Below are 15114 nucleotides of genomic sequence, written 5' to 3'. Positions count from 1 at the left end.
AACCTAAGTGTATGTAAACTTCTGACTTCAACTGTATCTATGAACCATGGAGTTAGCGATAATAGTGCAACCACCAATGGCATTTTCAATACTATGAAAGGTTTTCCTATACTCCATACCAGCCTGCAGGACTCCCAGTTAAGTTGTACTGCATTAACATATGTTTAACATATTTCTTTCCCTGTATCTGAGCAATGAAGGCTCTCAATGACAACATATGCAGAGGATCAGAATCACAATCATTTGTGAAGGAATCATATTTGATGATTGTAATCCATTTTAGTTTTTTTAATGTGAAATATGAGTAAGTAACTGTTACTAGAGCCTAAGAATCCTCCCTTTTCCCAAAATCACCGCTTCCTACTTGGGGGGGGGGGGGGGGGGTGCAGTGGACCCTCAGGGGGTTAGCCCTCCAAAGCACATGTACTTGACGTCCAGGTACTCCTCGATGCCGTACTTGGAGCCCTCACGGCCCAGGCCCGATTGTTTGACCCCACCGAAGGAGGCCTCTGGGGTGGAGAAGAGACCCTCGTTGACCCCCACCATGCCTACCTCCAGATTCTCCGCCACCCGCCAGATCTGACTGACGTCCTGGGAAAAGAAGTACCCTGGGAGGGGGTGGGGGGTGGAGAAGAGCGTAGTTGAATGAAACTCATCAAATCAGATTCTGAGATAGACTTTCTATTGATATTAAATAACAGAATTCGTAAATCAGACTGGCTCTGTCAAATAATTATTCTATTATAGGTTTGAGGGATTTTCAGACATGACAGCAAGGGGCATACAATAATGTTTAGCTCACCTGCTAAACCCACATGAGATGCATTGGCAATGGCAAGTGCTTCCTCCTCTGTGCTAAACCTGTCATAAGGAAAAGACAAACAACTTGAGTTAGCTTCCATTTTAGCATCCATCCACTCTTCAAATGTGATTGAGTTGTCTGATCTCTCCTAGCTCCACTGACCTGATGACGGGCAGGAGAGGACCGAAGGTTTCCTCTCTGGTACACAGCATGTCTGTGGTGACATCAGCCAGCAGAGTGGGCTGATGGAACGAGCCATCCAGACGCTTCCCCCCCCTTAGGACCTTGGCCCCCCGCGACACTGCATCCATTACCTGGTGCTCCACCTGGGAGAGACATAGGATATCATAAGGTTATGTAACATATCAGAATATAAACAACATCATGCAGATAATACAGTTATAGTATAGTTATAATACAAACACCCTTTTGACAGAAGGAACCAGGTTACCTTCTCAGAGGCATGGACGTTGATGAGGGGACCCTGGGTGGTGTTTGGGTCAGAGCCGTGGCCCAGACGGAGCTCTGCGTCCATGGCCTTCCCCAACTTCTCTATGAAGTGATCGTGGATCCTACTCTGGACCAGGAAGCGGTTGGAGCAGACGCATGTCTACGGGGGTCAAAGGGCACATTGAGGGACATGGAGGTTAGGCCACGACTTAAGACACCCCATTTTAGAATGACACGCAACATTTCGATATGGTGTATTTCACAGTTTGAACAGCACAGTAGACACAAAATGATTTGTTTTGAGAGAACTCCTATTCCAGTACCTGTCCTGAGTTCCTGAACTTGGAGTTCATGGCTCCCGCCACAGCCTTGTCCACATCTGCACTGTCAAACACAATGAAAGGGGCATGGCCACCCAGCTCCATTGAAACCCTCTTGATGGTGTCGGCAGCGTGCTTCAAGAGAATCTGAGGATGAGGGTGGAGTTATCAGGAGGATCACAGGCCTTTTCATGGAAAAATTATTCACCTACAAGATTTAAGAGTAACATGAAATGTATATTGCATTTTCAGGATTGATTAAGCTAACTCTGAAGCCATTCTAGATCAGTGTCCATACCTTTCCAGTGGCAGTGGATCCAGTGAAGGAGACCTTCCCCACCAGGGGGTCTGTGCAGAGGACCGTCCCAACAGAGGGGGTCTTCTCTCTGGAGCAGGGAACCACGTTAAACACCCCCGCAGGGATCCCGGCCTGACTCGCCAGCTTTACACACACAAAAAGTAAACATATTAATTAGACAAATGAAGTGTCTTACTATTGGGGACCCAGCCACAGTACACAGTGAGTGTTGTTGTGGGAACAGAAGCACTGACCTCAGCGAGCGCCAGGGCAGAGAGTGGTGTGTCCTCGGCAGGTTTCACCACGACGGTGCAGCCCGCGGCCAGGGCAGCACCCACTTTCCTGGTGATCATAGCACTGGGGAAGTTCCACTGTGTGTGAGGGGGGAGGAGGATAGGCTAGGTGTTACGCAGGAAGTGAAAAGCATTACGGAGGTAGCTCTCCAGGACCTAAGTTGGACATCCCTGACATATAGCAGATGGATGAAGCATTACGGCTCACCGGAGTGATGATTGAGGCCACGCCCACAGGCTGTTTGAGCAGAAGGATCTTACGGTCCTTGGCAGCCGAGGGCACAACATCCCCATAGACACGGCGCGCCTCCTCAGAGAACCATTCCAGGAAGCCAGCAGCGTAAGCAATCTCCCCCAGGGACTCCTTCATGGGCTTGCCCTAAGAGGTGCAGAACACACAAGTGGTTTACAACTCAGAACGAAATACAAATCATTACAAGGACAGCACCTGTGTTGCATCCAGCAAGACAATACTCACACACTCAAAGGTGATCAGCTTAGCAAGGTCCTCCTTGTTCAACGTCAACAGATCGTACCATTTCCGTAGAAGGACACTTCTTTCCTAAGGAAGAAAACATTAAATCAGATCATGGAATCAGTAAGTTGCATGATCCACAAGAATCTGGAAGACTCCATCTGGTCTTACTAGCGCTCCCTGAAACTAGCAGCTCCTGATAACAGAGATGGAACTTGATGCAACAATGTGTGCTGTGTATTGAGTGTATGAGGTGTTGATGGTGAGTGGTGACTCTGGCTGTAGCCTTTCCACTCACTCAGTCCCTCTCGTTCCGAAGCATAGCTCCACATGCATGGCAGCAGAGCATTTATTTGCATGATGAAAATTGGACAGATTCGGAAAAAGGGGGGGGTGGATAAAAAGACAAGGGGGGGGGTTATTGGCTGCATGGACTGAAGAAAACCAGTATAATGAGGCTATCTTTACCAGATCAAAGACAAAACTGGAGTGCACAGGATTCTCCCCGAACTACAGTATAAGATGTTGGAGTCAGACTTTGATATTCTATCACTTAGTGATGTATTAATATGGCAGTGAGTGAGTCGCGCTTAATAATTGCATAATCACTCATGGACTAGAGGGTGACCGATTAATCGGCATGGCAAGTTTTCGGCAAGTTTTCATAACATTTAGTAATCGGCATTTTTGGACTCCGATTATGGCCGATTACATTGCACTCCACGAGGAGACTGCGGGGCAGTCTGACCACCTGTTACGCGAGTGCAGCAAGGAGCCATGGTAAGTTGCTAGCTAGCATTAAACTTATCTTATAAAAAACAATCAATGTTAACATAATCACTAGTTAACTACACATGGTTGATGATATTACTAGTTTTTATTTATTTATTTATTTAAATTTTATCCCATTTTCTCCCCAATTTTCGTGGTATCCAATCGCTAGTAATTACTATCTTGTCTCATCGCTACAACTCCCGTACGGGCTCGGGAGAGACGAAGGTCGAAAGCCATGCGTCCTCCGAAGCACAACCCAACCAAGCCGCACTGCTTCTTAACACAGCGCGCCTCCAACCCGGAAGCCAGCCGCACCAATGTGTCGGAGGAAACACCGTGTACCTGGCCCCCTTGGTTAGCGAGCACTGCGCCCGGCCCGCCACAGGAGTCGCTGGAGCGCGATGAGACAAGGATATCCCTACCTGCCAAACCCTCACGACGCTATGCCAATTGTGCGTCGCCCCACGGACCTCCCGGTCGCGGCCGGCTGCGACAGAGCCTGGGCGTGAACCCAGAGACTCTGGTGGCGCAGATAGCACTGCGATGCAGTGCCCTAGACCACTGCGCCACCCGGGAGGCATGATATTACTAGTTTAACTAGCTTGTCCTGCGTTGTATATAATCAATGCGGTGCCTGTTCATTTATCATCGAATCACAGTCTACTTCACCAAACGGGTGATGATTAAACAAAAGCGCATTCGCGAAAAAAGCACAATCGTAGCACCAATGTACTTAACCATAAACATCAATGCCTTTCTTAAAATCAATACACAAGTATATATTTTTTAAACCTGCATATTTAGTTAAAATAAATTCACGTTAGCAGGCAATATTAACTAGGGAAATTGTGTCACTTCTCTTGCATTCAGTGTAAGCAGAGTCAGGGCCACCTGCAGCAGTTTGGGCCACCTGGCTCGTTGCGAACTATGTGAAGACCATTTCTTCCTAACAAAGACCATAATTCATTTGCCAGAATTTTACATAATTATGACATAACATTAAAGGTTGTGCAATGTAACAGCAATATTTAGACTTAGGGTTGCCACACATTCTATAAAATAAGGAACAGTTCCGTATTTCACTGAAAAAATTAACGTTTTGTTTTCAAAATGATAGTTTCCGGGTTTGACCATATTAATGACCAAAGGCTCGTATTTCTGTGTTTATTATATTATAATTAAGTCTATGATTTGATAGAGCAGTCTGACTGAGCGGTGGTAGGCAGCAGCAGGCTCGTAAGCATTCATTCAAACAGCACTTTCCTGCGTTTGCCAGCAGCTCTTCGCAATGCTTGAAGCACAGCTCTGTTAATGACTTTAAGCCTATCAACTCCCGAGTTTAGGCTGGCAATACTATAGTGCCTATAAAAACATCCAATAGTCAAAGGTACAGTTGAAGTCGGAAGTTTACATACACTTAGGTTGGAGTCAATAAAACTTGTTTTTCAACCACTCCACAAATTTCTTGTTAACAAACTATAGTTTTGGAAAGTCGGTGCATTGCTGCAGGAGGGACTAGTACACTTCACAAAATAGATGGCATCATGAGGAAGGAAAATTATGTGGATATATTGAAGCAACATCTCAAGACATCAGTCAGGAAACCAAATTGAACGAAAATGAACATGTTTCATTATTTATTTGAGACTACATTGATTTTATTTATGTATTATATTAAGTTAAATTAAGTGTTCATTCAGTATTGTTGTAATTGTCATTATTACAAATATATATAAAAATCGGCCGATTAATCTGTATCGGCTTTTTTCATGCCCCAATAATCGGTATCGGAGTTGAAAAATCATAATTGGTTGACCTCTATGATGGACAGTAAAAAAAACACCCCTGCAACCTGGAGTGGCTACTTTGCGGGCCAAGTAGTTCTTTGGCCAGGCTATTATAGAGTGTAGACTGCAGTACAGGCCCCAAAACAATGAACCCTGGGGTATAGGCTATGATGCTTGTAATAGATGTGCACTTTGACTGTCTCTATTTGGTTATTATATTCTGCCTAACATGCATGCCAGTCACAATAGTTAAGGAAAGCAGCTGTCACACTGTTGATTTCATGCAACTAGGAAATGTGGGGAAAGCGGTGGTGCAGATGAAGAAGGAAAACAATATCAATATGTTATTCACAGAATTGTGGATCGTGAACTGTCAAGTCAACTGTCTTTCAGCATAATTAAAGTAGAGGCATACTTTCGCTGTGTGTTGTTTCCAGGAGTAGAATGCCTTGTAGGCTGCGTCGACAGCTAGTTTAGCTTCTGCTGGACCACAGTCTGCGACTTTCGCAATCTCTTCCCCCGTCGCTGGGTCCAGCACTGGGAAGGTAGAGGGAGCATTGATCCATTGCCCGTTCACATAGCCCTGCGTTCGGAGAAGCTGAGCGGAAATGTCAAGGCTGTATTGCCGATGCATGACCAATGGTAGGCCGACCTGGCGGGGGAGACACCGACTTCTTAGGAGACAGAAACTACCCATAGCAGGAGAATAGCTTTGTCCACAAGAGGTTTCAAGTGGAATGCGGTCTCGCTCTGTCAGTCAAAGAAAAACTGCTGCAGTGACTGGTGAATTTCAATAAGGTTGTAGTCCGTGGATAGATACGAGTTTGAACCAGTCTTGAAGGCGATCGATTTAAACACGTGATCATGCACACACACAATACATTACTGACTAAGTTAAACCATAATTCGTGTGCTCCTTCGCTCAAAATAGATACATTGTAACACAAATGTCATTATCGAAAGCAGCAAAATGTATAGGTACATGTATTCTTCGTATTGACTACAAGTGCTACAATACGTTACAATGCAAAGAGTATCTAAGATACTAGGCTAATTATAGTTATGAAATAAGCGAATGTATCGGTAAATAGTTTGTTACAACGTTACATCGTCTGTCTTTCCCATCGCCATTGATGTTTAGCTGGCCAATCCACGCGCTTGGATATCTTCTCTTGCGTCCAATAAGAGCCCGCAAACTATAACCAGCTTCCCTGAAATGTAGGCATGTGTACATTGCATCATTAGTAAAGTCTTAAATCTGTCAAAGTTCAGTCCTTTCAGTCTCAAGCCGACTTTAAAGGCGAAGCTGACTAATCTATAAATCACATTGCATCAACTACTCAATGGGCTTGTTCGACATTTCAGCAGACTGACGACTAATGATCTACAAATCACCTTGCATCATAAATAATGACTCGTTATTAATAATCAGACAGCCACAATTTACCAATGATACATTTAAGCAGTAAGGCCCAATCAATATACCACGGCTAAGGGCTGTTCTTATGCATGACGCAACAGCAGAGCGCCTGGATACAGCCATTAGCCTTGGTATATTGGCCATATCACAAACCCCCGAGGAGCCTTATTGCTATTATAAACTGGTTACCAACGTAATTAGAGCAGTAAAAATTCATGTTTTGTCATAGCTGTGGTATAGTCTTTTATAAACTGGGTGATTTGAGCCCTGAATTCTGATTGGCTGTACGACTGTATACCACGGGTATGACAAAACATGTATTTTTAATGCTCTAATTATGTTAATAACCCGTTTATAATAGCAATAAGGCTTCTCAGGGGTTAGTGATATGGCCAATATACCACGGCTAAGGGCTGTGTCCAGGCACTGCGCATAAGAACAGCCTTTAGCTGTGGTATTTTGACCTATACCACACCTCCTCGGCCTTATTGCTTAAATATGTCAGCCAATCAGGATTCTGGGCTCGAACCACCCCGTTTATAATTAAGCAATAAGGCCAGAGGGGGTGTGGTAAATGGCCAATATACCTCAGCTTAGAGCTGTTCTTATGCACGACACAAGGCGGAGTGCCTGGACACAGCCCTTAGCCATGGTATATTGGCAATATTCCACAAACCCCGAGGTGCCTTATTGCTATTATCAACTGATTACCAACATAATTAGAGCAGTAAAAAAATGGTCATACCCGTGGTATTCAGTCTGATATACCACAGCTGTCAGCCAATCAGCATTCAGGGCTTGAACCACCCAGTTTATAATACTGTTTTGATGCTCTTGAATGCAGCCAAAATTATTTAGTCCCTGCTATGCTATCTGGGATCCTTGGGACATCCCCAACCCCCATTGAAGTTTAAATGTAAAATGGTTAAGGTAGGAACGTCCCAAGGATTCCAGATCGTACTGACCAATATTGTTTGTAGCTTAGTCAGGCAGTCACAATTTACATGACATCAAGGTTTTGATGCGCCATAACAGGGCCAATATCTTAACTGTTTACCGGCTTAGTAACGAGTGTCTTTGCTTTAGTAAAACACTAGATAGACAAGTGTTCATTCAAAAATCTGATTTAATTTATATGCGTAACATTGGAAGACAATTTCATTCAATGACACTTACTTTGTCAAAGGTATATTGACTAAAAAAATCCAACTCTTCATTGAGCAAGGTAACAACTACATAAATCAGATCATCCTGTACTGCATAGAGACAAAATAAGGACAAAAACAGGATCTCATCAAAAGTAAATGATTCACAAATGTACACATTTACATATAAAAACATGAAGTCTTATCAAGGAATATGTTTGAAGACTTGACCGTGACAATACTTTTCAAAACTCAATTGAAAAGCTTGCCATGCAAAACCATTTTACACAAAATGCCTAGGGGGAAGGGAAAAGGGGTGGAATCATTAGTCCAAAATGTTTTGCAACAGAAACCTTTTACTAAAAACAGAAAGTTTATTGGTCAAATTCCTGTAGGTCCCTCGCCATTTGGTTCTAGTGAATACACCCCAGCATACATACCACTGCTGTGTTGCTATAAAGCTGTTATATGTGCATCAAAACCAGAGGGAAAGATTTGAAATCCTCCACAGAAGACTAATGCAGTGGATAGCTATAGTGATGGGCCTTATTCCATTTTGACTGGTCAAGTCAAGAAATACATTTAAAATCAACAGTGTGTGAATTCATGCATTGCCTGAGGACATGTTTCCATTTACAGTGACCAACCATGAATCTCTAAACACTGTTCGTTTAGCCTAAATACCCTTTGCTTGGGATCAGTAGAAAAACTGTAAAGTGTATTAACAAAGCACAGATTATTAACAAGCAATGACTCAAATGCATAAGCCTTAAGTAGCATGTTAAATATGACCTAAAGAGAAGTGTACAGTCAAGTTGGAAATTACATAATACAGAAACAAAAACATTTTGATTCAAATAAAAACAAACACATGAAGTAAAACTGGGGTTTGAGCAGTTCTAAGGTAGGCACATTGTTTTGATTACCCTTTTCCAGCATTGGAACGTTCACACAGTTATTTGTCACAAGGACCATTTTCATGTCCTTTAGGAAATCAGCTGCAAAAAAACAAAACAAAACAGACGGTTATACAAAGAAATCAGTCTGCCAACAGATAAAACAATTGAAAAGCATTCACACACATACAATTTTTTGTGGGTAATGACTGACAGACTTGAGTAGTCTAGAAGGCAAGCAAAGTGCTGCTATTCCAGAACACCAAGGGAGGACAGGTAACTCACAATTTTTACTGTCTGCTTGACATAGTCCTTTCTGCTGGTCAGGTCATACTCTGGGTATGTGTCGTACACCTGGGAGAGAGAAGTTGTTGCGTTAGACTTTTCCAGGTAAGCCAACCATCTTTGTGATATGAAATCAGAGATGTTTGAGAAGCAAACATGCCTTCTGGCAGATCTTCTTCATGGTCATCTCCTCCAGGTTGGCGTCTTTCAGCAGCCTCTTCACCGTCTCCTTTAGCTGCTCATCTGTCGGAGGCTTCTTGATCATCTTGATCAACGGCTCATCGTCGTCCGAGCTGTCGAGTGCTGCCATTTAGGGAAACAAGCAGAGAAAACATAACAATAAGCATTAGGCTACAGGTTGCCAATGACGTATGAAACGTGCTATAAAAGTAAATCTACAGATTCTTACCATTGCCCTTGTTGGCAGTCTTTTTCTGTTTGTTACTGCTGCTGTCTGCTTTCTTGGTCTTAGCTGCTGGCTTGGCCGGTGCTGCCCTCTTAGCTGCCGGTTTCTTTTTTGTCTGAGGACAAATCAATCCATGAGTTCATTCCATTAGTTCAAGATAAAAAAAGACAAAATGGGTAAAAACCCTATCCAGATATTATAGACATTATCTGTTACATACAAATATGGACACAAACCCAAACTGTTGACTTTTATATTCACAAGACTTGCTGTGAGTTTAGCAAATCCAGAATCTGGGACAGATTGACAGAAGAGTCTCACCTCAACTTCACTCTCGCCGTCTTTCTCATCCTCATCTTCATCATCCTTGTCTGAATCTGACTCAGACAGGTCGGAGTCTTCCACTTTTGTTTTCTTTTTGGCAGGAGCTGCCTTCTTTGCTGGTTGCGCACGCTTCCTGGAAGGTGTTCTCTTGCCCTTGGCTGCTGGATTTGACTTGGGATCCTGATTGGTAGGAGAAGGGACTTCTGTGATTAATCTTTGAGTGACAGAACAGGCTGACCGTTCCCTTTTACAGTTCTAGAATATTTATATAGTGGCACTAGTATCGTCCAAGGGAAATAAGGGAAATATCAATTTCCAATGGACAATACCTATCAGTTTACATTACAACATTTCAGTTCCTCACCTCATCGTCGTAGTCTTCAGATTCATCGGTATCGTCATCGGTCGTCACCTTTTCCCTCTTTCCCGATTTCCCGCTCTTCTTTTCAGCGTCCGACTCGTCTTGTTCTACTTTGACTCCTTGCTCGTCGTCCTCATCCTCATCACTGCTAGAATCAGTGACGATAGCTTTGGACTTGCTCTCTGCTTTGACCTTACGGGGGCTGCTGGATGTACTCCTGGCCTTAGCCTTGGTCTTGCTCTTAGAGTCTTTGGTTGAGATATTCTTCTTAGACTTCTTCTTTCTCTTTGAGATCACAGGCTGCAGATGGGAAGGATAGAATTATAGTTTTTGAAGACCTCATTGGTGAACACAGTTCAGTTTTGTATTCTATTTGACAAGACAAACTCAAGAAATGTGTACCTAGCTAAAGAACAAAGACCAGTCACTCACATGAAAATGACTGTTAAGGACAGTTTATTTGAAAAATAAAGAGAAGACCTGTAACTCACCTTTCCTGATATTCTGGGACTCATGAGGAAAGTCATGATCCTGTCGATGAGGACTGACTGGTTTCCACCCTTCTCCAGGTCCAACACTTTACAGATGGTCCTCAACCGTACGCATGTTATCCTGAATCAGTACACACAATTACTAATCATTAGTTTGCTTGTTTATAATAATGGATTAAGTTTGATCCACAATCACAACAATATTTCTGATGTTTAAACATGTTACTTCATTAAAGCCGTTAGAAGCACCTTATGTGGAACAATCTTAAAAAGGTTCTTAAAATTGGATGTGTTGGTGCCTCTAGGGAAATTCAGAAAGCTGATTGAGGACCTTTTTACTGATGAATGTGTTTATTTCTTATGACCTTGTTTTTCTTTCTGGTTGCATTTTATTTTGATGGCTGTATTTTCTGTAATTTATGTAATTCAGGACTCATCTGTAAGAGACATTGATCTCAGTATGACTCCCTGATAAAATAAAAAGGTAAAAAATATACAGTACCAGTCAAAAGTTTGGACACACCTACTCATTCAAGGGTTTTTCTTTATTTGTACTATTTTCTACATTGTAGAATAATAGTGAAGACATCAAAACGATGAAATAACACATATGGAATCATGTAGTAACCAAAAAAAAAAAGGGGGGGAAAGTGTTAAACATATAAAAATATGTTTTAAATTTGATTCTTCAAAGTAGCCACCCTTTGCCTTGACAGTTTTGCACACTCTTGGCATTCTCTCAACCAGCTTCACCTGGAATACTTTTCCAACAGTCCTGAAGGAGTTCCGACATAAGCTGAGCACTTGTTGGCTGCTTTTCCTTCACTCTGCGGTCCAACTCATCCCAATTGGGTTGAGGTCAAGTGATTGTGGAGGCTAGGTCATCTGATGCAGCACCCCATCACTCTCCTTCTTGGTCAAATAGCCCTTACACAGCCTGGAGGTCATTGTCCTGTTGAAAAACAAATGATAGTGGGACTAAGCCCAAACCAGATTGGATGGTGTATCGCTGCAGAATGCTGTAGTAGCTATGCTGGTTAAGTGTGCCTTGAATTCTAAATAAAATCACAGACAGTGTCACCAGCAGAGCACCCCCACACCACCTCCTCCATGCTTCACAGTGGGAACCACACCATAAAGAGATGATCAATTCACCTACTCTGCATCTCACAAAGACACGGTGGTGTTGACTCATCAGACCAAAGGACAGATTTCCACTGGTCTAATGTCCATTGCTCGTGTTTCTTGGCCCAAGCAAGTCTCTTCTTATTGGTGTCCTTTAGTAGTGGTTTCTTTGCAGCAATTGGGACCATGAAGGCCTGATTCACGCAGTCTGAACAGTTGATGTTGAGATGTGTCTGTTACTTGAATTCTGAAGCATTTATTTGGGCTGCAATTTCTGAGGTGTAGTTAACTAACGAACTTATCCTCTGCAACAGAGCTAACTCTGGATCTTCCTTTCCTGTGGCGGTCCTCATGGGAGCCAGTTTCATGATAGCGCTTGATGGTTTTTGCGACTGCACTTGAAGAAACTTTCAAACTCTTAAAGTAATGATGGACTGTCGTTTCTCTTTGCTTATTTGAGCTGTTCTTGCCATAATATGGACTTGGTCTTTTACCAAATAGGGCTATCTTCTGTATACCACCCCTACCTTGGTCACACACAACTGATTTGCTCAAATGCATGAAGGAAAGAAATTCCACAAATTAACTTTTAACAAGGCACACCTGTTAATTGAAATGCATTCCAGGTGACTACCTCATGAAGCTGGTTGAGAGAATGCCAAGAGTGTGCAAAGCTTTCATCAAGGCAAAGGGTGGCTATTTTAAAGAATCTCATATATTTTGATTTGTTTAACACTTTTTTGGTTAAAACATGATTCCATGTGTCATTTTACAATGTAGAAAATAGTACAAATAAAGAAAAACCGTTGAATGAGTAGGTGTCCAAACTTTAGACTGGTACTGTATGTAGGTATATACACACACACACACACACACACACACACACTGTTGTTTCATAAGTCCTAATTGAGCAACCCCCTCTGCTTCTTACTTCATCATCCTCTCCTTCTTCTTTATATAGGGATCACTGTCAACCTCGAACGGGAAGCCATTGAACAGCCGCATGTTTTTCCTCATTGTGGCAATCTGAGGAGGGAACCATCAACAATGACAACTGACTAAGAACAACAACTCTAGAGTTGTTTTACCCACACAGGGGTGTCCATTGTGACATTACTCAACCTTTTAAAATGTGTAAGATACACTTACCTTACCTGGCATATCAAAGAGAATTGTATGAAGCGGTTTCAGATCTGGAACCTTCAGCTTTCCGAGGTGGTGGTTCACTCGCACAATGTCTCCTAATTTATCTCCGCCACCTGAGAGGGAGTGAAAAAATTGGGGTTGTACTGTTAAATAATGAGCTGACTACTGAGGGCAAAATGGTGGTGGGAGCATGATATGGGATCCCAGCGGGGCTGGTACATGATACAGTTGCATCCCAATACATAGACTACGAGAATGATGAGAACTTATTTACAGGCTTCATTCTGTCTCATGTCAACAAAACTTTGGAAAAGTTCTCTGCGCTCATCTATTGCCTTTGGTGATAGACATGTCCGAGGATGCTCCATCTTACCATTTTCAACTTTCAGCACCTTCGCAGGTTTCGCAACCTGGAAATCAAGTCTTTGCACCGTCTTTTTCTCCCTCTTCCCTTCAACTATTTGAGATAGAGCTGCAAGAAGAACATAACTGGTCAAATAGAATTCAGTGCTGCTGGCTTCTTCAACTGTAGCAAACCAGGCCTCTGTGCATGCAATAACTAACAAGTTGGACCCATGCAAAGCTGAGGAAGGTAAAGGAGGGATGATATCTAGCTAGATACCTGTACTGAACTATAAATTAACAGTGTAGGCCTATATTGACCAAAACAGGTTCATAAACATCATTGACTTATCATACTTATGTCTCTACTCATTTCATTCCGTGGTTGTCGGGCCTTATATGGTGAGTCGGCCAGGTCTTCAACATTTGGTTCTTTCTCTACCTCATCCGACAGGGGACAAACCTCCATATTTTCATCCATTGCTTCAGTCATGTCAGTGCACTTTGTAACATCTGCTGACATGCCCTGTTTTGGGAAGAAAGAGGTTTCCCCATCAGTTTAGCCAGATATCCCTGGAGAAGCACCTGACTATAGTCCCTCCTTTTTATGTGAATTATATTAACTACAACATTAAGCTAACGTTATCTAGTCAACAACTTTCCATTGCACTTAATGTCATGTCCGAGAACATTGTTAGCTAGATAGTTTTTGTTCAATTGCATTGTTTGTGCTTGCTTCCCACTTATAATCTGAAATTAGCCATCTAACGTTACCTAGTTAGTTACAATTACAATCAATCACAATTTACCCACCACCAGATAGTTGTCATTATTAGTATACATAGCTAGCCAGCTACAACAGTACATTCAATCTTGTGGAGTTAAATTTTTTGCGGTGTGGCGCCCGGAGACATGATTTGGCGCGCAGGTTTGTTTTGAACACAACAGAGAGCTAACGTTAGCCAGCTAGCCAACTAACGTTACGTACAATACGCCATGTCTCAAAGTTCACCACCACACAGACTGAAAACTAGTTATCTCGATATTTGCTAACCTGTTGAATTGACAATGGTGGTGTTTAAGTAGAAACCGATCTACGGGATAGCTAACTAGTAAAGTCAATAACGTTACATTCCCGCTGATGCTGCCTGACTTGGCTAGCTAACGTTACCGCGGTTAGCCCAGTCTTCTTGTCAACGTAGCAGCCAGTCAGGCAGCTGTTTTTAGCTACTGAATGCATCTAAAAACTGAATATTTATATTTGTTTCATCGCTATAATTATACTTAATATGACAATTCTGGCTCATTCGAAATCTATAGCCAGCTATTACAGTATGCCAATATATTCAATACTTTACCTTGTCACCAAAACAGAATTGGATTAGGTTCCAAATGGCGGGCTTGTTGCAGTGTGGGCGTCAATAGGCAATCATTTAGATGACGTACTACACAACATTAGAAATTAGTCAATCATGACTAACTAAACCCCACAATATTAGAAATTAGCCAATTAGGACTAATCTAACGTCCAACGTCGTATTTCCGTGGTTTTATTGGTCGATTGGATAATACACTCAATGGGGGGATTCGATTAGTTGTCCCGAGTTACCCCGGTGGCAGGAGTTTAAAACGGGTGAAAAAATGCACGGGCTCAAAATGTGCGTTCAGAACAACTGGTTACTCGGAGAGAAAAAAGGGGTTCCAACTGGGGAAAATCGATTTGAATGGTCCGCCAACTCGGAATTCCAACTCTGGAACTCGGACGTCTTTCTAGAGCTCCGACTTTCCGACCTGAATATCACTGACGTCATGATTCGACCTTGTATTTTTCCGAGTTCCCAGTTACTTTGAACTGGGCATAAGCACATAGAGTAATGAGTACATTGTGGGTTTTTGTTGTTTTGTTTTTGTTTTACATGCAAAAGTGATTGCTTTTGATAAAAACGCTTTATCTTCCTTCCCACTGAAAACTAG

At 42.5% G+C, this 15114-nt stretch overlaps 2 protein-coding genes across 3 annotated transcripts; both read right to left on the bottom strand.

The window, feature by feature from the left end:
* Positions 1-383: 383 nt before the first annotated feature.
* On the bottom strand, positions 384-6324 carry LOC120031169 (succinate-semialdehyde dehydrogenase, mitochondrial-like). Its single transcript, XM_038976775.1, has 10 exons — positions 5615-6324; positions 2642-2725; positions 2372-2542; positions 2125-2241; positions 1871-2014; positions 1576-1719; positions 1254-1412; positions 965-1128; positions 803-861; positions 384-608 (listed from the first exon to the last, which is right to left on the bottom strand). The coding sequence occupies exons 1-10, from the start codon at positions 5894-5896 to the stop codon at positions 397-399; spliced, it is 1536 nt and encodes a 511-aa protein (XP_038832703.1). The 5' UTR covers positions 5897-6324; the 3' UTR covers positions 384-396.
* Positions 6325-7727: 1403 nt separating this feature from the next.
* LOC120031043 (protein DEK-like) lies at positions 7728-14630 on the bottom strand. 2 transcript variants are annotated; one of them, XM_038976582.1, is made up of 12 exons: positions 14499-14630; positions 13498-13666; positions 13172-13270; positions 12802-12911; positions 12584-12678; positions 10528-10648; positions 10040-10336; positions 9673-9855; positions 9355-9466; positions 9106-9251; positions 8946-9014; positions 7728-8762 (listed from the first exon to the last, which is right to left on the bottom strand). In XM_038976582.1, the coding sequence occupies exons 2-12, from the start codon at positions 13661-13663 to the stop codon at positions 8751-8753; spliced, it is 1410 nt and encodes a 469-aa protein (XP_038832510.1). In that variant the 5' UTR covers positions 13664-13666; positions 14499-14630; the 3' UTR covers positions 7728-8750. The 2 variants fall into 2 exon arrangements, with proteins under 2 accessions (XP_038832510.1, XP_038832511.1); XM_038976583.1 differs by having other exon boundaries at positions 9106-9248.
* Between the last annotated feature and the right edge of the window lie 484 nt (positions 14631-15114).

This window comes from Salvelinus namaycush, chromosome 37 (genome assembly GCF_016432855.1).
Source record: "Salvelinus namaycush isolate Seneca chromosome 37, SaNama_1.0, whole genome shotgun sequence".
Lineage (NCBI taxonomy): Eukaryota > Metazoa > Chordata > Actinopteri > Salmoniformes > Salmonidae > Salvelinus > Salvelinus namaycush.
The sequence above is the reverse complement of the archived record's forward strand: the minus strand, read 5'-3'. Positions and strand labels throughout refer to the sequence as shown.

Bases quoted from the DNA above. Each gene is read 5' to 3' on its own strand.
- LOC120031169 (XM_038976775.1), bottom strand. From the start codon at position 5,896: ATGGGTAGTTTCTGTCTCCTAAGAAGTCGGTGTCTCCCCCGCCAGGTC. The intron at 1,720-1,870 runs GTATGGACACTG...CCTCATCCTCAG, and splicing joins GATCCACTGCCACTGGAAAG to ATTCTCTTGAAGCACGCTGC. The intron at 862-964 runs GTCAGTGGAGCT...TCCTTATGACAG, and splicing joins CCTCTCCTGCCCGTCATCAG to GTTTAGCACAGAGGAGGAAG.
- LOC120031043 (XM_038976582.1), bottom strand. From the start codon at position 13,663: ATGTCAGCAGATGTTACAAAGTGCACTGACATGACTGAAGCAATGGAT. The intron at 10,649-12,583 runs GTAAGAAGCAGA...GTACTGATTCAG, and splicing joins AAGAAGGAGAGGATGATGAA to GATAACATGCGTACGGTTGA. The intron at 9,252-9,354 runs GTAAGAATCTGT...TTCCCTAAATGG, and splicing joins GACTGCCAACAAGGGCAATG to CAGCACTCGACAGCTCGGAC.